Below are 26,237 nucleotides of genomic sequence, written 5' to 3' on the forward strand. Positions count from 1 at the left end.
ACAATCTTTACCTTCTGGGAGCTTAAAACAAGGCAGAAAAGATAGAAAAACATACAGCACACCAGAATAATGCAATGGTTTTGTTAATAGGTTATCTACCAGAAGAGACAATATAGTAAAGTGGTTAAAAGAGTAGACTCTGGGGCCCGTGGACATAAATTCTAGCCTGAACAATTCTCAGCTGCGCCTCAATTATTTCATCTGTAGAAAGGGGATAATAATAATATCTACTTTACAGGGTTGACATGGGATTAAATGAATACATATAACATGCTTAGTACCTGACACATGAAATGCATTTAATAAATATCAGGTATTATTTTTATCTAGAGAAATTACATGTGTCTATGATGTCTAAGCTGTACCTGAGCCTTACTAAATAACAAATTGCAGTGTTGGAACATGGCCATGTGTTCTGAAAAAATTTCCACAGATAATTTTGATCCCCAGTCCTGGGGATCATGATAAGAGAATAATGGAGAAAGACGGTACTAACAAAGCATAGAGAAAGGAGTAACTAATTCTTAAAAGATGGGAAGAGGAGGGAATGTGGTATAGTTACAGAGGGCTTCATTTTCATGATAAAATGACTTCTGACCCAGGCCTTGAAATTTTCCCATAATGAGGATGGAGGTAGAGTGTCTCATGAAGGAAATACAAAACATGTCCAGGGATCTGAACTAACATGGAGGACACAGGATGGTACATAAGGCTAGAAACAAAAGAAGGTATCAGATTATAAAGGGCCTTAAGTGTCAAACTAAAAAGTCTGGTTTTTCACACAGAATTAGGACCCTTGAGACTGGAAACTGCAATACTGGACTCTCTGAACAGTTCCAAGCTGGTCTGGGGGGGAAGAACTTTGATTAATTGAGGACACATTGACATGACATTTGCATCTCAGTGGGTTACTTGTGTAGTTCAAACCCTCATTGCTAAAACTACATCAGCTTGAGCTAAAATTTAAATCAGACTAAAGAAGAGATCTATGAGGACACAGTAGAATCAAATGTAAAAAGCCCACATCAGTTTGTGGGTCACTCTGGAGACTGTAATCTGTCCAAATAAGGAGGTAAGTTTCATGATTTAAAAGATTCTAAAGTATAAGAGACCCTGGAATCATTAAGGTTTCTCTAGAGCCCTTCAGAGTGGGAACAAAATGAAACTACACATTTTAGTACAATTTCAAAGGTCAGTGTCTCAGCACCAGCTTTAACATACACCCATATCCTACAGTGGTACTAATTTTATAGGACTCCACCCAACTAATTTCATATAGAAAGTGGACCACTTAACATCTGAGAAAATCCTATAACACTGTGATTTCTCATAGCATATGCTATGGTGACCCAAATACCTGGCATGAGTCTATCCTGAGTCCTGGCCAGGTGGTAACTCCGCCGCCTTACAGGTATCTCATTATACAGAAAGCCAGGGTTTTATTTTTTATTATTTTTTTTTAATAATGATTTTTTATTATATTACGTTAGTCACCATACAGTACATCCCCGGTTTTCGATGTAAGGCTCGATGATTCATTAGTTGTGTATAACACCCAGTGCACCATGCAATATGTGCCCTCCTTACTACCCATCACCGGTCTATCCCATTCCCCCACCCTTTTGGCTAAGATCAAGTGTAGTATCTGTTCTTATCAGAAAGCCAGGGTTTTAAAGAGCTCTGTGTAACTTGTACTAGTATGCACTCAATAAACTTTGACAACTATCGAGTGAGTAGCTTAACTGGGTCTCAACTTTTGACACAGTTTCTGTAAAATGAAAACAAAATTAATCTTGATAAGGTTCCAAGAAGAAACTAAATCAACAGCAAAAAGAACTAGATTTACCTATGGTCAAACTTTCTTCCTTCATTGTGTTGAAGAAAAATAAATTTAATTAGACACATATAAATAGTAAATTAGTGGAGCTGAGATCTTGGGGTAGCATAATCCAAACAAACAACTATGATCCTTGGCTTCCCAAGAGTTCAAATGAGGTATTTGGGAGCTTACCACTTCAAAACAAGTAGCAAGCTTTAGCAAAACTTTTGCGTAATTATGAAGTCGTCTGATTGGCAAGAAAAACAGAGTATTCAGTATTTCCATCAACTGGGTGTTTTCATCATTTACTTCTGATAAATCTTGCAACAACTCTTGGTTTTTATTTAGGAAATCACTGGAAATAGAGGAAAAAAAGAAATTTAGTTAATCTTTTTGGTACTGAAAAGTGCATGATATTGAATAGATATATTTCACTAGACACTACTTTTTTCAGAATGCATTTTTAGGTGCTATGAAAGTAGAATATAAATACAATGAAATAAGACAGATATAATTAAAAGAATTTCCCTGCCTATAAAATAGGATTTTTGCATATAAAAGGCAGCATATGGTAGCATTAGTAATTCTATAATAGAGATGGTTAATCACAAATTGTGCCTTGAGTTCTAGGAGATGAATCATGCCTCTCACAGTTTCAGGGAATACTTGGAGATCAGCTGACACCATTACCTGTTAATTTCCAAGCCAAAAGTCACAGCAATAAATGGCAAGACTAATTGCTCTATCAGTTGTACTAAACAGAAATAATGGAGAAAAACACAGCTCTTCGCTCCAACACAACTGGCATGTAATATTAAAATACTTCTAATTTCTTCTTTTTTTCCTTCAATTAATAAAAATTTATTACAAGAGAGTAATGAAAAGCTGTAGGTACCACTACTACAATTAACAGGAAACAGTAGAGCTAATTCTATGTGAAGATTTCAATGCTGAGATCTTCACAAGCATTTTAAACTGAAACCAACATTTAGTTTTTACATTCACAGTTTTAAGTTCATTATTAAAATTTTACTGCAAATTTTAATGGTGATCAATAACACACTGAGACTATGATCAAACCAAAATACTTAAAATTTGTGAAAGAAGAAAAAAAGAAAAGATGTGAAAGAAGTAAGAGTTGGTGGGACAGAATAATCATTATCCGACCCTTAATAAGCAATAATTATGTGCCAGGTACTACCCTGAGTGTTTTATAAGCATTATATTACAATTCTTACCTACAAGGCTTCAAATTAGACAACGTCACACAAGACTATAAGCAAAAATTAATCATTTTATAATCCCTTAGAGAACTGTAGAATAAAGAAATGTTTAACTCAGAAATTATGAAATATTATCTTGGAATGGAAAATACGTAATAATTTCCAGGAACCCAAAAGTTCAATAGCACAAATTGAATTGTCTTATAATGCAATTAAGAGATCTGAGAGAGAGTGCCCTGGGAACATGACCCAGATTTTTATTTATATTTGGCTTGTGTAGATGTTCCTACTTCCTCCTACATGTTCTGCTGCTGAGATCAGCTAAGGACACTCATTTAACCCCACAGAAGTGTTCTGCTTTAACCTGCTCCTAAGAGACTGAAATAACACATGCTGAACACATACCCACTAGGACCACATTTCTTCTGGATGCCCAGTACTAGACCAGAAATGTTCTAACTCTTTTAAGTCCTATTACTTTTCAGGATTCACTCAGGTCCTTGCCTATGGACTTTTCCAAAAAGACCCTTGTATGGTCTCAGGAAACCTGAAGGAGGTTCAGCTTATCTTCCCTGGGAGTTTTAATCTAATAGTGGCAATACTGCTCTTCCCTTACATGGCTAGGTTTGTACTTGTTACTCAAAAATTAATATGTCAGTGGTGCCTGAGTGACTCAGTCAGTTAAGCATCTGTCTCTGGCTCAGGTCATGATCTCAGGGTCCTGGGACTGAGCCCAGCATTGGGCCCCCTGCTCAGTGGGGAGTCTACTTCTCCCTCTCCTGCTCCCCCTGCTTCTGTGCTGTCTCTCTGTGTCAAATAAATAAATTCTTAAAAAAGAATTTTAAAAAATTAATACATTAAAGGTAGAACCCAAGTGTACATCCACAGATGAATAAACAAAATGTAGTGTGTGTGTTTATGTACGTATGTGTGTGTATGTATGTGTATATATATATACATATATTGAAATATCATTCAGCCATGCAATTTTGGTATATGCTACGACATGGACAGACCTTGAAAACATTACACTTAGGGAAATAAACCAGACACAGAAAGACAAATATTATATGATTTCACTTATGTGAGGTACCTAGAATAGGCAAATTCATAAAGACAGGAAGTAGAATAGAGATTACCAGGAGCTCAGGATGGTGGAAAGAAGAAGAAATTATTGATTAATGGGTACAGATAGAGTTTTTGTTGGGGATGATTTTTAAAAGTTTTGTGTACATATAGTGGTAACGGTTTATACAACATGAATATTCGTGGTGCCACAGAATTATACACTTAGGAGTGTTTAAAAATAACATTATGGTATGTATATGTTAGCACAATAATTTTTTAAAAACAACATGATGATCAAACCACGAGGCTAGCATGAGTTGAGCAGCTAAATGATAAACCAGCAGAGTGATGAGAGTTTGAGTATCAACAGCCAAGACCGACTAACTGCCATGTGGGCTCACCAGCTGTGCTCTAGAGGTTCTCTTTTTAAATAAATACTACAAAATAATTTAAAATACTGACTTTATAAATAGAAGTTGTAATAAGATGTTATTATTGCCTTTTAAATATGTAAAAACCCCAGGATTCATGAACCACAGCTTGGGAAATGCTGCCCAAATCCAGACTTAATATTTGTTTCCATAACTTAAAGTCACCCACTGTTCATTACTTGCTTCCCACCTGCCTAGGTTCTAGCAAGAGGCTTTCACTTAAGTCATCTGTTTGAGCTGCTCTAACAAGGAATCAGGTCAATTCCTGAGTCCTGTGAACTCAACTCTGAAAAACTAGAGGAAGGCTGATGACGACGACAACGACACCAACAACAAAAAGCTAAATAAGGCGTCAGGGTCACCAACTAGAAGATGCCCAGAAATCTCCCTATTTTTAAATTGCCACAAATCCCCCGCTATTTTTGCATCCTCCTATAATAAACCTGCTTTTCTTCAAGCATTACTATTTGGAAAAATAACCATTCTTTTTTTCCCTTCATTTAATTATTGGTTTGGCTGCCATCATTTTCTCCTTTTTTTTTTTTTAAAGATTTTATTTCTTCATTTGACAGAGATAGAGACAGCCAGCGAGAGATGGAACACAAGCAGGGGAAGTGGGAGAGGAAGAAGCAGTCTTCCAGTGGAGGAGCCTGATGTGGGGCTCAATCCCAGGACTCCGGGATCACGCCCTGAGCCGAAGGCAGACGCTTAATGACTAAGCCACCCAGGCGCCCCTAAATAAGCTTTTTTTAGTCAATATAATACATAGATGTATAATAAATGTAAAATCAGTAATTACAACAAATATAAACTTGTCAGTTAAAAGCCAGAAACCCTCAGATTGAAAAACCAACAAAGCAGTAAGTCCATCAATTTCCTGTTTACAAGAAATATGCAAAAACATTACAATATAACATAAGCAGGTTAAAAGTAATAGAATAGAAAGTGGTGTCATTATATTAATATAAAACAAAATAGCAAGATCAAAGATTTTAAACTTACTACATAAGGTTAAAATATTCCGCTCTTTAACCTGTCATTTAAAAAAATGAAGGCTACTGGGGCACCTGAGTGGCTCAGTCGGTTAAGCGTCTATCGGCCTTTGGCTCAGGTCATGATCTCAGGGCCCACCTTGGGCTCCCTGCTCAACAGGGAGTCTACTTCTCCCCTCTCCCTTTCCCTCTGCCCCTCCCTCCTACTCATGCCGACTTTCTCTCTCTCTCTAATATTTAAAAAAATAAATAAATAAAGGCTGAACCTCTGTACTTTGGAAATAAAGTACATAACAGGAGTCAAAGAAAAAATCATGATGGAAATTAGAAATATATTTAAAATTGAATGACTATAAAAACAAAAGGTATCAAAAGTCAGCTAAAGCAACACTTGGAGGGAAATTTATAGCCTTGGATGAGTACATTAGAAAAACTGAAAGACTGGAAAATTAATGAACTAAATGCTAAACTCTTCAAGTTGGAAGACATTAACAGGGGAACACAAAGAAATTAGAAGGAAATAGAAGGCAGAAATTAGGGGCGCCTGGGTGGCTTAGTCAGTTAAGCACCTGACTTCAGCTCAGGTCATGCTCTCACGGTCTTGGGATGGAGCCTTAGTTGGGCTCCACATTCAGCAGGGAGTCTGCTTGTCCCTCTGCCCCTCCACTGGCTCATGCTCGTTCTCTCTCTCAAATAAAATCTTTAAAAAAAGGCAGAAATTAATGAAATAGAAAACAGAGAAAAGAAAGGAGTAACTAAAGCTTAATCTTTGAAAATAAAAAAGGGTAAACTGCTGACAAAACTGACCAAGATAAAAAGATAAAAGACTCATAAATAAGAGGAATGAAAAATAGGGGATATAACTACACTTATTATGGAGGTAAAAACATCTTAAGACAATGGCAGCAATACTATGCCAATAAATTTGAAAACCTGGAGGCAATAAATAATTTTCCAGAAAAATACAAATAATTAGAGTCACAAGAAGAAATAAAGACCTGAACAGATCTATTCATTAAAGAAATTAAGTCAATAGTTTAAAAACTCCCCACAGAAATGCCCCCACAAAAGCTATATGTTTTTACAGATATATTCTACAATATCTCAAAGTACAGATATTCCCTATCTCATGAAAACTACTCTAGAAAATAAGAAATTTCCACACTCACTATAATTTCTAGTGCAATTTTCTTACCAAAACTTCAAGTTCAATAAAGAAGGAAAAACCTCACATTCATATAGATGCAAAAAATTTTAAATATTAGCAAACTGAATCCAGTAATGTACTGAAAAACTAATACAGGCAGACAACTGAATTTATCTTGGGAACTCTAGGATGTTTACCATTACAAAAACCAATTGCTCTTCAACTTTCAGGAACAGAAGGGAACCCTTCCTCCCCTCTTTTTTTAATAAGGGAGACTTTTAACCCTACAAATGATATTTACCAAAAACCTAAGGCAATCAACTTTAATGAAGAAATACTAACACTATTCCCCCTGAAGATAAGAATTGAGATAAGGATGTTATTACTCTATTGGGATATAAAATCAAAAGCAAACATGGCAAGACATTAACATCTATTAAATCTTGGTTGTGGTACATATTTGGTATGTTGAGTGTTAAAATATAACTGAATTTTTTAAACTTGCCTTTGTCTCTAGGTCAACACTCATTAAGAATCTACATAGTTCAGAAAGATTAGCCCCATGTAAGGGGCTTTTATATTTGTTATCCAGAAGCTAAATGCAAAATCTTTGTATTTGTGCAACACTTAGTGCTTTTCTCTATACCATCACATACATTATTTGTTCCCCATAACCAGGGGAAAAAAACACTTCCATTTTCCACATGGAAAAAATTAGGCTCAATTTGGTTAAGAGAGTTGTCCAACATCTCAGGGATAATAAAGAAGGACCCCAAACTTGTGGTTTTTTCAATATCATACTACTTACAATGATAATCAGGGGCTAATAATATCTGTCTTTTGTAAGAGTTAGTGAAAGTCTACATTTTGATTCATTTGGTAAAATGACTAAGCCAAAGCTCTTCCTGGGCACTTAAAAACACAGAACACTATAAAACATGATCTTTGGTTGTTAGAATGATAATTGGAAGGTATGTATTTGCTTACATGGCAGGCTTAGCAAGAAGCTGGAATCCTCCCATAACCAGGAAATTTGTAATAGATGTGCAATACCTTGAGCAAAAAAGAAAACACATGTACATCAGCGTTAAATGAAATTTCTGAAGAACAAGTTTACTTAACAAGCATCTGGAGTAGATACTTCTTGGTCTCACCAATAAGTTTCAGAACTTTGTGATGCCAACATTCATGAACTGACTCGACTGAAAAGAAGGTCAGATTGTGTGATAATCAGGAGGGGAAAACAACATTTTAGTAAAGATGTTAATATTACTGTAAATTTGAAATACAATTAAAATTATGCAGAAGATGCTAGAAGTTGCTTGGTAGATTTTACTTTGATAACTTTTTTTTTTTTAAGATTTTATTTATTTGACAGAGAGAGAGTACAAGTGAACACACAAAAGCAGGGGGAGCAGCAAGAAGGAGGAGAGTGAGAAGCAGGCTCCCCATGGAGTAGGGAGCCCAATGTGAGGCTCAATCCTAGGACGCTATGATCATTACCTGAGCCAAAGGCAGATGCTTAACCAAATGAGCCACCCAGGCACCCCTTTCCCTTGGTAACTTCATAAACTTGAGAAAATACAATTAAAATTGTTGGATTTTTAATGAAAATTAAGTCTTCAGAAATAAACAATAGAGAAGGGAAGAAAATATGTTAAAAGAGCTCAAGTGAAACTGTTAGAAAATGTTGGTTAAGTTTTGATCTAGTGCTAGAGAATGTCTCGATATATTGCTTTGAGTTGTGTACATTTCTACCATACTCCCAGAACGGCAAAATGGAATCAACTGACTTCGAGAGAAGGCAAATTCAATAGCCCAGGGTACTGTACACTTAAAAAAACTGATGGGGGCACCTGGGTGGGTCAGTCGGTTAAGCAGCTGCCTTTGGTTCAGGTCATGATCTGAGGGTCCTGGGGTTGAGCCCCGCATCAGGCTTCCTGCTCAGCAGGGAATCTACTTCTCCTTCTCCCTCTGTCCCTCCCCTCCCCCCCCCACCCCGGCTTGTGCTCTCTCTCAAATAAATAAATAAAAAATCTTTATTAAAAAAACAAAAAAGGTCCTGATGGTAAATTTGATGCTATCTGTATTTTACCACAATTAACTTTTAAAATTCATAAACATATCAAGATTTTTTATTTGCCTCATCTATATGAATAAATTATGTTAAAAGATAGTCCAAGGTATCAAAATAAAAGCATCTCTAAGTACAAGTCCTGAAGTATCAGAGAACAAGTAAAAAAAAAAATTGTGAGATAAATAAGACAAAAAAGAACTATACTACTAAAAGCTAAAACCTTCAAACAAACAAAATCTAGTTTAAGAAAGTAAATTGGGGGTGCCTGAGTGGCTCAGTCAGTTAAGCATCCACTCTTGATTTTGGCTCAGGTCATGATCTCGTGGTCATGAGACTGAGCCCTGCACTGGACTCCATGCTGAGCATGGAGCCTGCTTAAGATTCTCTCTTCCCAGGTGCCTGGGTGGCTCAGATCATGATCCGAGTCCTGGGATGGAGCCCCGCAGCGGGCTCCCTGCTCGGTGGGAAGCCTGCTTCTCCCTCTCACACTCCCCTTGCTTGTGTTCCCTCTCTCGCTGTCTCTGTCAAATAAATAAAAACTTAAAAAAGAAAAAAAAAAGATTCTCTCTTCCTCTGCCCCTCCCACCCCCTAAAAAAAAAAAAAAAGTAAATTGGTATCAAATTATGTTATTTTTCATGTCTGAAAGAATATGAAAGACTCCAAGTAGGGTATTTCCTCTCAGACAATAGCTTCAAATATATTTAAGTTTGCTTACAATTAAAATCACATGCATCTATCTGCAGATAGATGCATAAATCTGAAAGGCAGTACACTAAAATTATTAACAATGGTTATTTCTGGTGATAGGATTATGGGCAACTTTAAATATCTTTTTGACTATTCATATAATTTTCAATAATAAACACCATCACTTATATTAAAAATAACCTAAACAAAACACCAATAGTACAGGAACTTCTTTTCACTGGCTCCCCACTGTGGCTGCATGATCTTAGAGCTCTACACAGGGCCTGGCACTTAGTGGGTATTAGGTCGATATTTGCTAGATGGATGAGGTATTAATAAAGAAAAAACTTTCACTTCAGATCAACAGCATTAATGTTATTTTAACAGTCATCAAAATAAAAAATTATGCCTCACATCAAAATGTCAAAATATAATTAAGAAAAAGTGAGAAATATTTAAATTTTCAAATACACTTAGGATATTTTACTTAAAAAACATTAAAAGAACCTTGGATAACTTATGCTAGATTTTATTATGGAAATATCCTTATTTTGAAGATAGGATGGTCTTTAAACCCTTCATTTACAAAACAATAAAAAACAGACATTGGAACAACTCCATATTTACCATTAGCAGTTGGTCTAAATAATTGGTTTAATTACTTATTTCTTCTAATTTTAGTATAATGTACTTAGGTAAGCAAAATTGTTCTCTAAAGAACCATATTTATTACAGTGTATCTTATGTAAATTAAGTATAAATTAAGTACACTATCATCCATTCTGCTAGACTACAGAAATATAATTCACTATTTTAAAACCCTTTTTCCCCTTAAAGAAAACTAAAATTTTAGCAATGCAGAACTATAGTTGGCTTAAGATTAAAATACTGCTTTGCAATTTCTATTACCTTAAATCACTGTCCCTAATCTAGTCTCTTCTGATTAAGGAGCTGTTCTCCTTGGCAGAATAACCCTGCAGAGATTGAACATGACACGGGACTGGATACTTGCTCTGTATAACTATCCAAGAAGAGACTTGCATGCTTCAGAATGACCAAACTCCTGGCTTCCTTTATCCCATGAAGGAAGCTGCTCAGTGAGGCTCCATGCTGACCAATTAGGTAACACAGCTTGCTGAATCGGCTTGCCACCTCCTGCAACAGCTGGACTGTATTTGCAGTGCCCAAATTTTCTGTAACAAAGTGATGATGATGATGATGATGACATAACTTGAAGACTCATTACCTGAATACTTTCTTATGATCAAGATTATGAATCCCCCGTTTCTAAAAATACTTAACACATTGAGATGTACTATCGACTATGGAACTCAAGTCATCACAATATTGAAGAAAGAAACTTCAGAGATCATTGAATCCAGTCATTTGAGAAACTTGTTAAAAATACAGGCACAGGGATCCTATTGATTCTGACTCAGTAGGCTAGTGTTAAGATCCCAGGATGGATATATTCAGAAGAAAAGCTTTCCATGTAATTCCGAAGACCAGCCAAATTCGAGAACCACTGAGCAAATCCAACTCTCCTCCCATTTTGAAGATAAATAATCTGAAGTCAGAAAAAGGGAAGTGAGTTATCTAATTTCACACAAATGGTAAGTGACAGCCAGGAATTAAACTCACTTTTGTAGTTATATTTTAGTTAACATTTTCAACTTTTTGTACTGACTTTTGCTCCACTGCCCCTTGGACAAGCCCAACACTTCAGTGAAGAGAGCCATCCCAAAATCAGACTGACCAGGTTGCTCTGAACTTTACAGAGGGTACCAGGAGATTATTTGCTTTTTCCCAGTCCAAAGTTCCTAATTTCCAGGACTTCTCTCTAAGCAGTGAGGCTATGAGCAGACAAGGCAAGAACAACATAGAAGTCACGAATCAGGACAGGGAAAAGGACAATTTCACTTTTCTTTCAAAGAAATCCAGGAAGCTTCCAGCTTGGACTGCTGCTTTTCCCCTGCCAATCTCCTGTGGTGTCAGGCCCACCCACTGGGAGAGAATTTACAGAACATGCACTCTCCAACATTTAAAAAGGCAAAACATTAAAAACTAAAATAAACAAGCTGCGGTGCCTGACTGGCTCAGTCGGAAGAGCATGTGACTCTTGATCTCCAAGTCATGAGTTTGAGCCCCAGGTTGGGTGTAGAGATTACTAAAAAAATAAACTTAAAAAAATGAACAAGATAAAAATAAACAACAAAAAAAATTGCTCTGAATTCTAGGTCCTCACAGGGGGCCACAGAGTGCAGGAAAGAGAAAGAGAGAGAAAATGTCCTCTCCATTTTCTATGCACAGGGCCAAACCTACAAAAATTTTTGAAATGGCAAAATCTGATTAGGTAGTATAACATATCTTAGGACTAGTGGGGCCAGAAGTGTTGTTCTGAAGTCTAGCTCCTGGCATCAACTTTCCCAAAGCTGTTTCTGCTTTTCTACCATGAATATTCTAAAAGCTCCACTTCCTAGTTCCAAAAGGAAAAAGAGCTCTGGGAGTGGTAGAGTACTCAGGGGCAGCTGGGCTCCTGCCAAAGTGGAAACATTTTGTAAGTTGTTGAGGACCAGTGTACAAAAATAAGAGAATGGAATGAAAGGAATAAACCCATACATAACTCAAGTTTTTTTTTATTTGTGACACAGGAGAACAGATAAAATAAGAGTCCTGAACTGAGGGGGTTCGAGGGAGGTCCTACTTACCTAAACTGAGCAGAGGCCTGAGAATCTGAGATTTGATGTCACTTAGTTTTGAATAGAACCGTCTTTCTGTAGTAGCCAACTCATGGAGACTGGCAATATATCCCATAACATTTTTGTCCACCAAAGCTAGATAGCTATCTTTTCCTGCTGTCACTCTGCTTATATATCCGAGCTGAAACAGAGGAAAATAAAAAGATTAAAGATAAAATATAATTTACTAGTGGTAATGTGGGTGCTAAAGCTGGCTCCTATCAGCTGGCAGGAGCCAAATGGAATTTTACATTCAAGAATTTTGCAAGTTAGTTATTAAACCACTAGTAGCTCGAAATTAGCAATAGTAAAACTACCCAAAAAAAATGGCAAACACTACAGAGCTTTTTTGTTTCATTTCGTCTTTTTTTTAGAGCTGGTTTACCAGTACAACATTGTTATATACGTATATCTGGACTTATATATTACCATATATACCTATGCTTTTATTTATTGCCACAATATCTTTCATTTCTATTACATTTATTTAGAACCACAGACACCCTAAATATAGAAAGAGCCAAATGATAGACATACATGTCTCAGGATCCTCTTTTTTATGAAATAGGATAAATGATAGCAGAGAGGATCTCTACGCTGTGTACTGGAATATCAAGGGTCTATGAGTTATCTTGTCTCTTAAAAGTAGAGCACAAAGGGATTTTCTTTAAAAGGGACTTTTTGTCATTTATCCATTACGCCACTGAACAAAAATAATCCGTGTATACACAGATCCCTATAAACCCAGTAACCAAGCTGCAGACCAAGCAGACTAATATCCATGGTAACTAATGATACATACTAAAGCCTCATTCCTTTCATCAGCCTATTTCATCATTTATCTGGACTGTGGAATCTTTCATGGGGAATGTGGAGCAAGGACCAAAAACTACAAAGAGTCGATGAGTACGTCTCGAATAACAGCATATATATAGGTAAGGAGCCAAATCTTGGCCAGTGTGGCCTTTAGCAAAAAGATTTTGTCCCTAAACATTCATAGCTTATGCATTTAGCCAGAAAAACAAACACAAAAGATAAAAAACAAAACAAAACAAAAACAATCCATATGATATACTATCCAGTAAGAATAAGAAATCCAGAACGTACTAGGTTAATTCCCTTACAACATACCACTCTGAGGATGTGAGTTACTTTAATGAGAAAAAAGAAAACCAGGAACAGGCCAGTGGTTTAAGTCCACGAAAAAGAGATAAGAAGTAGGAAAGCAAAGAAATTCAAATTAACAAATGAAAAAGAAGGGAGTAAACATCACTAAATAAAAATGACAACTTAACAAAGGAGGGAAGGAATGGGAAATAGAACACTGCTGGTGGCCTGTCAGGTCTGCCATGAGCCCCCCTTGGGTCTCTGTCATTTTTACTTCTCATTTTAATAGTAAATGACGTCTGGGTGGCTCAGATAGTAAAGCATCTACCTTTGGCTCAGGTCACGATCTCAGGGTCCTGGGATCAAGCCCTACATGGGGCTCCCTGCTTCTCCCTCTCCCTCTGCCCCTCCCTACCGCTTGCATGTGCACTCTCTCTCAAATAAATAAAATCTTTAGCAAACAAACAAAACAAAAAAACCTCATCTACTCCATTTCCATTCTAATTCACCTCTGAGGAGTCCATGAATGCAGTTAGGAAACTTCATTGTGAAATGTACTTTTTAATATTCCTACGTAAGTGTGTTTATTCAACAAGTATTTATAAAGTACTTGCTATGAGGATACAGCAGTAAATGAGAGCGCCTAAAATCTCTACTCTTAGGAATCTTATAGTTGAGGACAGAAAATAGATCAAAAAACGTAAATTATATAGTGTATTAGATGATGACATGCACTGTGGAGAGAAATAAGTCAGGAAAAGGAGATAAGGAGTAAAGGGGGATGGGAAGGGTTTGCAGTTTTAAATACAGTAGACAGAGATACTTAATAATAGGCATACATACAAATAATAACAAAAACAAAAGACTGCTCATGTGTTACAGAAGGCCTTAGGATCCAATTCCTGTTCACCTTACTACAGGAGAGAAGTACTGGAGTCTTAGTACCACTGTGATTCTCTGGAAGGTTGTCACCTTCTGCAGGGTCCTGCCGGCCACTGTAATATAACCCAGGCTGGAAGTCTTCTGTATCCACTAAAAACAGGGAATAATCCTGGCCTGCGGCTACACTCCAGACTCCATTTTCACTGTTCACCTGTAATGACAGCAAGATACTCTCTGTCCAAGATGAAAGGAAGAATTAAATAGAAATTCAAACCCACCAGAACCAAAATGTTAGGAATGGTGCAAAGTCACTCATATCTCAAGAGGGCAAAACTCACCCACTAACGTGCCCGATCAACTGCAGCACAGATGCAGAGATAAGAAGGAATCAGGTGTTTAGCTTTTAAATTTAGAACTGGATTGTTTTTATAAAAATCTGAAAAACTGGGATTTAAAAAAGAAAAACCATAGATCTAATTTTTTAATAGTTATTTTTGGAAGTCTCTACAGGACTTAGCCTATACTACAATCAGGAGGCACAGAAACTTCTAGAGCCCTATTCTGATAGCTAGGACACACCTTTGTCCATTCACATTCGACTGTGTGCACAAAAATCAAGATAGAAAGAAAAAGTTTAAAAGGCAAAATTCCATTCTAACCAACTAAACTCTTGGGTGCTTAAATTCAGTTCTCCCACTTGGAACTCACTACCTCTCTGATGTGACTTCACTGTACCAACTCCCAGGTTGTTGAAACAGGCAGGATCCCTTAGAAGCCCATCTACAGGGATCCCCCAGACCAGTGGTTCTCAACAAGCAGTCTTTGCAGCAGCAGCAGCAGCAGCAATCACCTACAACATGTTAGAAATATAAACTCTCAGGCCACATAGCTACTGGAGGTAAAGCAATCTGGTCTGACAAGCTCTCCAGGTGATGCTGATGTGTGCAAAAGTTTAAGAAGCACTGCCTTAAACCGATGATTTTCAATCCCTAGGGTTCCATAGAGTGATTCAGGATGCACCATGGAAAGGCAAGTGTCAGGGCTCTGCCCCACCCCCCTCTATCCTTCAATAAAAGTAGTTCCATGTTTATTCGTTTTGTGTATGGGATTACACATAAGATTTCATTGGAAGAAAGTGTTCTGCTTTGAAAACTACTGCCCCAACTTCCAGCCCCAGCTTTGGCTGTGACTTCTATACTGATAAGAAAAAACCCTCTTATCTGTTAGATTCTTTGTGTCTAGACAGGCTCCAAATCCTAGGTGATTAAATGATTGTGTGTGTGTGTGTGTGTGTGTGTGTGTGTGTGCGCGCATCTCCACTACTTTATAGCTATCCCTTTCTGGCATGACATTATCTTCTCAAATTCAGGTTATCCAAATAAGTGGCTTCCTGTTAATTTTGTAAAGAATGGATTAAAATTTTCCCAGGAGACAAAAGTCGTCTTCTTGTCTCTAATCAAAACTAATTCAGATCTCATTCTACCTTGACTTTTAATTCACAGATTAATTAAAATGACATCAGAATGTTTTTCTCATCCTCCCCCCTAAATAAAAAAAAAAAATCCTGATGCTGTAATTTTTATATGTCTAGTTAATGAGTAATGAAACTAAAATCTTATTCTCTCTTATCTGACTGTACAGTTACATAAAAACTTGATTTCCAGGGTCTCCATTCTATGCTACAGAACTTTCCTTGGTAAGAATAAATGTACACTCTTCTTCACTGAAGTAAAAAACAAGGAACAAGGATTTATCATATTTTGTTATATAGTATCAGTAACTGAACAGCTTACTACTGAAATGCTCTGTACTGAAAACATTTAAGATTGGAATTAGAAAGTAATAACTGTTGCCTAATGTTTATTTAAGTCTTTCCCTCTCAGTGAAATGAAGTTCACTGGAAGGAAAGGCAGAATGTACAAGTCTTATGAAGCAATGGATTACAGTGCACTCTGAAAACATGAATTACCGCAATATGTATTATCTGGAGTTTATATGTGAATCATGTTCCTGAACTTGAGGTAACTACACTTTTTTAGTCTCTGTTGCTCTCAGTGGAGGGAGCATGTCTTGGGCTGGGTTGATAGTAGAATCAAACTACAAATGGATGTTATGGTGACTAACATAATATAAAAAAAATCTTTTATTATTTAAAAAAAAAAAAGAACTACAAATGGATGAGCTCCATATTCCATTCTGTTAGGCTATCGCCACGTGTACTCCCCGCCCTCTACCTCCAAAAAAACAAATCTTGTATAAGGCGTCAATACTATTGATGAGAATTTAATATTTCCACAGGGTTTTGGAGCAGGAAAAAAGACTGATAAACAGTCCTCTAGAAACACATCAAAGGGACTAGAAGCCACCAATCTCTGAATAGTGTTATATAAACTAAAACCAATTTATACAACAGTGAAGAAATCATCTATACTTTTAGCTTCACTACAGAAAGTGAAAAGATTTATAGAAAGGTTTTACTACTATGACTATGTATGTAAAAAAACAACAAAAGCCAAAAAAAAAAAATTACCACCACCAAATAATGTTATGTGAAAGTCAAACTTAAGTGAAAAGTCAGAGTAGGCATTATTTGGTGGTGTAAAGCTCAGAAGTCAACATCATAGTCCTTGAAACATTTGTTTTAAAAGAAAGAACTCTTTCATTTTTATTTTTTAAAACAAGACAAGGACTATGAATATTCAATGAACATTGGAAGCTAAGAAGAAAAGAAATACAAGCATTATTTAAAAAAAAGAACATTTAGCTTGAAAATAAGGGGCTTCATGGCTTTTTTTTTAATTTAAGTACACCAAAATGAATCTGGATTACAAAAACAGAATTCTAATTTTTTCAAACACAAAATGGAGAACTATAAAATGCTGTAACTTAGAATTCTGAAATACATTGCGATAAAAATCATCAAGTTCTCAAAAGTACCTTTGCAAGACGAGGAACTGTTGTTGGAAAATCATAATGCCCAAGTTGACCAAAGGTATTGCTACCCCATGAGTAGACCTATTAGAAAATCATAGGAAAGTAGGTAAGAGTTGTGATTTGACTTTGCATGTCATTTCTGAATGTCTATAACATACACATATGCGTATATACATATGTATGTATACACACACACACACACAAATAGTCACACATACATTACTTACATTCTTTAAAATAAAATACTGAGAAAATTCATCTTTAAACAAGACCAGAGCTAATGAGCAAACAGTACATAGGAAGATAGAGTCCAAGGGTTAACAATAACATTTCTCAGGTGTTTACTACCTGCCAAGCATTATTCTTAACACTTTCTTTATTGATTAATGTTTAATTCTCATGACAATCCCTTCTTTACAGATAAGGAAACTGGCTTGGAGAAGTCACAAATTTCTAAGTGGCAGGGCCAGGATATAATCCCAGAAATTGTCCTATACTGCCTCTTACAAAGAAAATGATAAAAGGTAAGTGCTATAAGGAAAAATTAATCATGATTCTTCTGTAGAAAGAAGTACTGTGAAATGAATAGAACACTTTTTCATATATGAAAAGTTATCATGGGAGAAACACAAGTACCTACGCTCCGCTACAGACAAGAAACTAGATGACAGTGACTATGTCTAATGAAAATGGTTTTGTTTCCTCTGGTTTTAAAAGCAATTCATGGTCACTGTACAGGACTGTCACAGAACAAAGAAATGAAAAGGAAGTGAAAACAACGGATGAACTGACCACTTAGAGACAACTGTTTTGTTTTGGGAACACACACACACACCTCTAGAAATCTTACTAAGGTATATAATTTAGACACAAAATGTAAAGCAAAATGGGACTATACTATATAATGCTGTTTCATGACCTGATGTTTTTCCTTAATGCTATATTCCTTGACATTTTTCTGTTACTAAGTATCAAGCTACAACATCATTCATTCATTCATTCATTCATTTATGAGAGAGAGAGAGAGCATGTGAGCAGGGGGAGGTGCAGAGGGAGAATCTCAAGCAGACTCTACACCAAGAGCAGAGCCAGACTCAGGGCTCGATCACAAGGCTGACATCAATGACGAGTCAGACGATTAACCTACGGAGCCACCGAGACACCCCAAGCTACAACATCATTTAGAGTAACTACACAGAATTCTACTGTGGGTGTAGTTTAATAAGTTACCTAATGAAGTAACCATATTTACTTATAATTTCTAATTCTTTAATTAAAAAATACTGAAAATCCTTGAATATACATATTTCTGTATATATTTCCTTAGAATAAATTCCTAAGCAAAGAACTCTGGGTCCATGAATCCACACATTCTGATTTCTGAATCATACTGACAAACTGTCTTCCAGCAAGGTCCAATGTACATTCCCGCCAGCACTGTATCTTTTCCCTACACCCTCACCAGCACACAGTATTAAATGGGATCTTTGCTCATCTGGTAAGTGAGAAAATATTTTACTGTTGTTTTAATTTATATTTTTTTACTAAGTGGCTAACCATCTTTTCATTCATTGCTGGTCATTTCTAGTTCTTTTATGAATGGAATATAAATATCGTTTGACAATTTTTCTTTAGTATTAGGTAGTAACACTTTATCATATATGTCACAAATGTTTTTTCCCACTTTGTTATGTATTTTAATTTTGTGTGTGGTGTTTTTTGCTATTTAGGAGCATTGAATTATTAGGTAGACAAACATATCATCTCTACTTTCTAATTTCTTTTTTTTTTTTTTAAAGATTTTATTCATTTATTTGACAGAGATAGAGACAGCCAGCGAGAGAGGGAACACAAGCAGGGGGAGTGGGAGAGGAAGAAGCAGGCTCATAGCGGAAGAGCCTGATGTGGGACTCGATCCCAGATCACCGGGATAACGCCCTGAGCCGAAGGCAGACGCTTAACTGCAGTGCCACCCAGGCGCCCCTCTACTTTCTAATTTCTGGTTTTGATATCATGTCTTTTTCTACTCCTAAGGTTATTGGGGAAAAAAAATAAAATAAAAAGAAACACCTAAATTTGTTCTTACACATGTAAGGTTTTATTTTTTAGCATTACATCTTTAATCCGCCCGAAAGTAAAATATGTGAAGTTATCTTCATTTTCTTCTGCAAATAAGAAGCCGATGGTTCCAGCAGTACTTACTGAATATTCAGTCTTATATCCCCAACTGACTTGAAATGCCCACTTTTATCATATACTAAATTCTCATATATACTTGGGTCTATTTCTAAGCCACAGGTATATTTCTGTCTCACTCATCTGCCTGTAGTCTGATAATATATTTTATAAGACTAATTCTCACCTTTCCTTTCTGTTCTTTTTCAGAATTTCTGTGACTCACCTCCTATATTTATTCTCCTGGAATAGTTTTGGGATCATTTTATTAAGTTGTAAATCTTACACTGAAATATTCTGGGGACTATGCTGAATTTACACTGAACTGATTTAATGATCTAGGGGAAAATGGCATTTTTGCAACATTGACTCTTCTCATCTAAAAATAAAACCTCAGGGGGTGCCTAGGTAGCTCAGTCTGTTAAGCAGCCAACTCTTGATTTCAGCTCAGGTAGTGATCTCAGAGTTGTGAGATCGAGGCCTGCATCAGGCTTGCGCTCAGTGTGGAATCTGCTTGTCCCTCTCCCTCTGCTCCTCCCCCTGCTCATGGGCTCTCTCTAAAATAAATAAATAAAATCTTTAAAAATTTTAAATTAAAATAAAAAAATAAAATAAAATAAAAACAAAATCTCAGCGTGCCTGGGACAGGTCAGTTGTTTAAGCGTCTGACTCTTGATTTTGGCTCAGGTCATGATCTCAGGGTTGTGAGATCAAGCCCTGCATCCGGGTCCATGCTGGGCATGGAGCCTGCTTGAGATTCTCTCTCTCCCTCTCCCTCTGCCCCTCACCTCCCCCACACCCCCACCTTGCTCTCATTCTCTCGCTCTCTCTCTCAAAAATTAATAAAAAATAAAAAATAAAATCTCTTTCCCTTTATTCTTATTTTCTTTTATAACCTACCAGAGGAGTTAGTGGGTTTGTATCATATAGGCTCTACACACTTCCTATTAAAAATATTCCTATTTTCTAATACTTTTGTTGCAACTGTGAACAGCTTTTTTCCCTGTTTTCTGTTTTACCTTATGTATATAAAAAGCTAGCAATTTTTGTATTTTGTAACTGACCATCTTCCTAATCTCTTACTTTTAAGCCTTTTGAATGATTCATTGTGTTAATAACAATAAATTATTCTTTTCTTTCCCAATATTTACATTTATTTACTTAAGCTATGTTAGTTTTTTGGGTAGCCTAGCATGTGAAATTTAAAATATTTAAATTATTTTTTATTTTAATTTTATTTAAATTTAAAATATCTTTTTTCCTAAAAAGATGAAAGGATTGATAACGAATCATTATATGAATATATTTAAAAACAACTTAGGGGCACCTGGCTGGCTCAATCCATAGTGTGGGACTCCTGTTCTTGGGGTTTTGAGTTCAAGCCCCATGTTGAGTGTAGAGATTATATAAAAATAAAATCTTTAAAGAAAAAAAATTACTTTATATATTTGGATGTATGATGTATAGAAAATTTATGTATCTTAGTGTGGTTTTAAGTGATTCTAGAGGTTGCTTTCAGGTCCCACAATGTTAAGAAAAATACCTTTTGTTTTCTTAGTGTCTTATTTATAGATTTCCATCAAAAAACAAAAATTCACCAATACCAAAAAAATCATCAATATCCTGGAAAATCTTGAATTCTATTTTTCGATAAGAGCACATTATGGAAACTTTGTCAGGCAGACCAGTGTTTAATCAAATCCTACTATCACACGTGTGACTTTACACAAGTCATATAATTTCTCTAAACTTCACTTTCTTCATCTATAAAACAGAAATAATACAATATAAAATATTAGAAAGATCAAATGAGATATGGTATTATTGCCTGACACACAGCAGACACTCAATAACTGAAGGTCCAATTTGGTCATGTTAACCTTCCACAAAAATAAAATCAGCTTTTAACAGTTTGTCTCCTACCTGGGATTTCGCAGTAAGTGCAAGAGAATGGTAACCACCTGCCTCGAGATAGATTACTTCTTTACCATCCAGACATTTTACACACAGTGGTTGAAGCCTTCAAGAAAAATATATACATACAAACACAAAGAAGGCTCAGCAAGAATCATGACCTTTTCAAATTACAGAGCAAATGCTTTCAAGCAAAAATAAACATTTCAAAAGAAAACATTAAAATAAAAATATTAAATATATTAAATATATATTAAATATATGTTCAATTTACTCCTAAATATAAGTAATTTTGCATGGTTTTAATTTAATCTTTGTCCATCAGTCACTAATTAACAACCGTAAGTCAGAAATCTGTTAAGAATCAAAAACTTCTAAATGATTCATTATGTCAGAGTATACGGAGGACAAAATGAAATATAACCACAGAGAGAATTCTTTTTGTTTGTTTCTTTAATGCCACAGTTGCCTTCACTTTGCTAAGACTAGAGACATTTACATTAACTGGCTGTTTTAGATAATCATTCCATTTCATACCTTCACAAATACCTAATCAGTTAATATCACGAGTTCTTAGACAAAACAGTTTTTCCTTGATGGACATTAATGGTTTACTACTGCTATTATAGTTATTTTGGCAGCCACAGAAGGGCATCTTTCAGGTAAAAGAAAAATGTTGGCTCTTTTTAAGTTAAAAATTTGAGTTAAGTGTCCTGATGAAATACAATCTTATCCCAAATATTCCTTTCTGTTCCAAGATGAATATACATCAAAGAAGAGATGGAAAGGTACACCATAGATAAGTCCTTTTTTATTAAGTACAAATTCAAGGCTAACATGACAGGTCTATTTTATTTTTTTAATCCACGTTAATGATATATAATAATCTGCAGCTAGAAAGGACCAGATTTCCTCTCCGAGGAAACGATGTAGAGTTCTTCACAGGAGAGAGATTTATTTGTTAAAGCCAATCCCTAACAGTAAACACAGGCAGCACTCACCTAGGCAGAACATCACCATGCCCCAGCTGTCCTTCCTTCCCTTTCCCCCAGGTCCACACCTCTGTTCTCAGAGAAGGCAGGAGTGCATCTGCCTCTCCGCTGTACGTTGGGGTCAGAACCACAGTCCGTGTTTTCACCCGTGCAGCTTTTCTTAAGAGCCTGGGGGAAACTAAAAACAAACCAGAGATGGAGTGAGGGAGTAGATGTGTGGGCAAAAAAGATATCATTTTGACAAACAGTTGATTTTCAAAGAAATACACTAACATGGTATTTGTAAAGCATATTCTGTAGGTTCTCTGCAAAAACAGGGATTTAATAGTTAGATGAGTTTGGTAAATGCTGCCTACTACTTTCTATCCTCCACACTATCTGCCCTATAGATCCACACACACATTAGCATGCTAAAGGCCCTGACAAGTTCTGCAATTAAAAGGCCTGTTTAGATTTGTTTAACTCAGCCCCACTTCCAAGCATCTGGCCATAGAATTCCTTTCTGTATAATATTTATGTTATATAGAATGTCTATGTGACATCCTATGGAACTTGCATTCTAAATAATATGCTTAACAAAATACTACACTAAGGCTGACAAATATTTTTCCCATTTCAAAGCAGAGTTAAAAGTTAAGCCTTTCCAAGTTAAGGTCAAACATTACAAATATTGTAATAAAGGACTTATTTTAGATATAAAATTTTCAAGTTTCTATGGTAAGAAAAAGATTATGAATGGGAAGTACTAAATAACTTTTGAATTTTGCCTGCCTATTTCAAATTTTATAGAGGACTTAAATAATGTTTTTAAAAAATCTTTTATAATTCTTTATAGTATTCAAATTATAATGATGGCGTACAACACTATGTAAATCTGGTACACGGATTTGGTGGCAGGGTATGTTTTGAAGAAAATCATCCAATGTCACTAAGTGGAGATTTGGTCATTAACTTGAGGACACAAAAAGGTGATCATCACTGGCTACAATTAACATCTTTTCTGGTAAATGTGCCATCTATTTGTACATACAGACACTCAAACCTACTTGAAGTTCCCTCAAGATGTATTTCAGGTAATTTTAAAAGACAGAGAGAAAAAGAGTGCACGTAAAATTTTTCTAAAGATACTTTGTGTCACTAAGTAAAATTTAACCAAAGGAAATAAGTCTGTTAGCAATGCCTTAATGACATGACAAAAATCAATATTCCACATTTGTGATTCCAGGAGATCTCAAATATATTTATGCTGCAAATAGGAAAGGATATTTCAATATAAGACAATTTTGGCACAAAGTTCTCCTTCAGACTTAATAGAATCTGTGGGCTTTCCTTTTACAAACACAAACACACACACACACACACACACACACACTTACTCACTCTCAGGACTAAGGGTTTTATTTGTAAGCTGAAAATCTAGTGGCAATGAGAATTAGAAGGCAGGATAACAGAAGTACTCAGGGGCACAACAGTGCCATAAGTAAGTAGAAGTGCGAGGTAGGATTCCTAATTTTAGAGCTTTGGCCAAAATGGTGTAAACTGGGAGCTGGTAACCATAGACCATAGGTCAAATACAGCCCACTGACTGTTTTGGTAAGTAAAGTTTTATTGGAATATACAGCTTTGCTCATTTACGTATTACTTATGGCTACTTTTAAGCAACAATGGCAAAGTTGAGTAGTTATGTAACAGAGACCACATGGCCCACAAATCATAAAACATTTCTCTTTCACTCTATACGGAAAAAGTTTACCAACTCCTGGTCTAAAACCAATGCTGCTCAAACTTTAATGTGTACACTAGTCACCTGGGGGTCTTGTTATAAAGCATATTCTATTTCAGTAAGTTTGGAGTGAAGGCTGAGATCCTGCATTTCTAACAAATTCCCAGATGCTACTGTTGTTTCTGGTCTGCAGGTCACATCTGAGAAGCAAACGTCTAGATGACTGAGATTCTTGAACCAACTGAGAAATGTTGAAGAACCAACTCGGTAACAGTCTTAATATTCGAAGAAGTTTGTTGCTAATTGTATCAGAAAATGAACTTTCGTCTTCCTGAAGTTTAAAATTATCTCCACTTCCAGGTCAAATACAGTAAATTCCCCACTTAACAATGGTCACATCTGCAACTTCGTCTCTCTGGACTGCAGGCCCCAACTAGGATATAAGGAGGCTGTCGCTACATTCCAGAACGAGAAAATAAGATTCATAGTAAGGATCAGAAGCAGATGCAGACACCACAAAAAAGTTATGTTCTACAGTTATTTTTAAGCAGAGAAATACGTAACTTTCTTTTAAAACCACCCAAATGACCAAAATTAAATAAGTGTTGACATTTGAATATATCAGCTTAAGCAATTAGGAAAACTACTAATTTATTATAATATAGCACATGATGTCAGGAGCATTTTGGATTTAACAAAAGTCAATTTACCTGGCTATTTCCTTACCTTGGGACAACAAGCCAGGGAGGGAGAGTCTTCGGCTGCCTCCCTCCGATTCCTCTTCTCGGATATCCACAAGACTTGAACTCTTCTTCCCTTGCATTGATTCCTGTTTAACCTGTTCTTCTCTGCTATCTTTCAGACCTTCTGGGCCTATGGAACTACTGCCTGCCTGAGTTCCAGGTTCACAAGGGGCCGTACTATAAAAGTTCATAACTTTCTTAAGAGACAAGGCCCCAGCTTCATATGTAGCGGCCACTCTCACACCAACAGCAGATGCACAAGAGACCACTAGGCTGTTTAGGGCTGAGGTGCTTGTGGTTGGTGGGCTGTGAAGATTAGGAACTGCTTCTTCTACAAGAGGCTAAAATATACACACATAAAAAAAGTATATAAAAATATAATCCCTATACAACAAGCAATCAATAAAAATAAAGTTTAACAAAAACCATCAATATTTACAAATATTAAGAATCTAAAACAAAGGTCTCTATCTTCAACTTAAAGGAATCCGCTCTTGGTACTGGATTTAATATATCATATGGAAACGAGTACTCAAACTACAGCTACTTATCAAAAGTACTTCCTTTTGAGTGTTGTGTTTTTCCATGCTATTTAAACATAAGCCCCAGCTGCTTTAATAAAATTAAGCACACAAGGGGAAAGGGCAAGAAAGGTCTGGAAAACATAGCATTTAATATAAGAGGCACTGTGACAGCCCTGGATATAAGGTTGAAAGGTTAACAATACATTAAAAAATAAATAAATAAAAGCAGTATTATTGATCGCTTTTAGGAAAATTTACAGACTGCTACTAAGAAATACCAGAAAAAAAATACATCTAAAAAAAGGCTTTTTCTGAAATGTTTTATAAATGGTAATTTAGATATCGTATATACAGGCAGAAAAATAAGTTATACCTCTGACCTATCTGCCCCCAAGTTATGTTCTTAGGTTCAGGTCCTTCCACTGCCTCATGAATGTGTTATTTTCCATGATCCAGGGGCTATGTAAGCTGAAGGATTACTTTTGCTCTCATTATGATAGAGTAAATGTGGTAGGTTAATAATTAAACATTTGGGACCAATATTCTTTGTGTTCTTCATAGCTGTATTTGAAAGTCGAACTAAAGTTTTCTAGTATCTTAGTAAAAAATCAGTTGAAACTTACTCTGAGCAGTCAAGCACCACTGTTTACTTAAAGGAAAGTCATTAAATGTAACTACTAAAAACACAAAAAAAGCTTTTAGCTTATCAGCATAGGTCACTATGAAAAATTTGTTTCCTATGATGTCCAAAGGTCTCAAAGGGTATATATACATTACTTTATTTGTCCTGAATTGAAAGCTAAGTGAAAACAAATTTTTTAACATTGACTTCTGATTCTCTTAAAGGAAATAATTCCTGTTTCCTGCACAGTACCTAGACTGTAGTAGCTACTCAATACATTTTGTTGAATTAAATACTAAATTCAGAGAAGCAAATGAGTCTTTATTTATTTTTTTTTAGCAAATGAGTTTTTAATTAAAATACTCAACAAACAAATACACCATATCAAGCAAAAGATAAATACAGAGCCTATTAATTCCTTGGTGATACAGTTCCCTG

At 35.9% G+C, this 26,237-nt stretch overlaps 1 protein-coding gene across 6 annotated transcripts in view; it reads right to left on the reverse strand.

Annotated features, from left to right (window-relative positions):
• ALS2 (alsin Rho guanine nucleotide exchange factor ALS2) overlaps positions 1–26,237 on the reverse strand; it is a 71,794-nt gene that overhangs the window by 26,094 nt on the left and 19,463 nt on the right. For all 6 annotated transcript variants that reach the window (XM_087862716.1, XM_087862713.1, XM_045806513.2 and 3 more), the window contains 9 exons: positions 24,637–24,994; positions 22,197–22,365; positions 21,205–21,301; positions 17,110–17,187; positions 14,201–14,383; positions 12,154–12,325; positions 10,458–10,638; positions 7,668–7,733; positions 2,012–2,174 (listed from right to left, as the gene is read on the reverse strand). In XM_087862716.1, the coding sequence (XP_087718842.1) occupies positions 2,012–2,174; positions 7,668–7,733; positions 10,458–10,638; positions 12,154–12,325; positions 14,201–14,383; positions 17,110–17,187; positions 21,205–21,301; positions 22,197–22,365; positions 24,637–24,994 (1,467 nt within the window). The remainder of the gene's footprint in view (positions 1–2,011; positions 2,175–7,667; positions 7,734–10,457; positions 10,639–12,153; positions 12,326–14,200; positions 14,384–17,109; positions 17,188–21,204; positions 21,302–22,196; positions 22,366–24,636; positions 24,995–26,237) is intronic.

This window comes from Ursus americanus, chromosome 1, assembly GCF_024610735.1.
Source record: "Ursus americanus isolate L20-20 chromosome 1, mUrsAme1.1.p, whole genome shotgun sequence".
NCBI lineage: Eukaryota > Metazoa > Chordata > Mammalia > Carnivora > Ursidae > Ursus > Ursus americanus.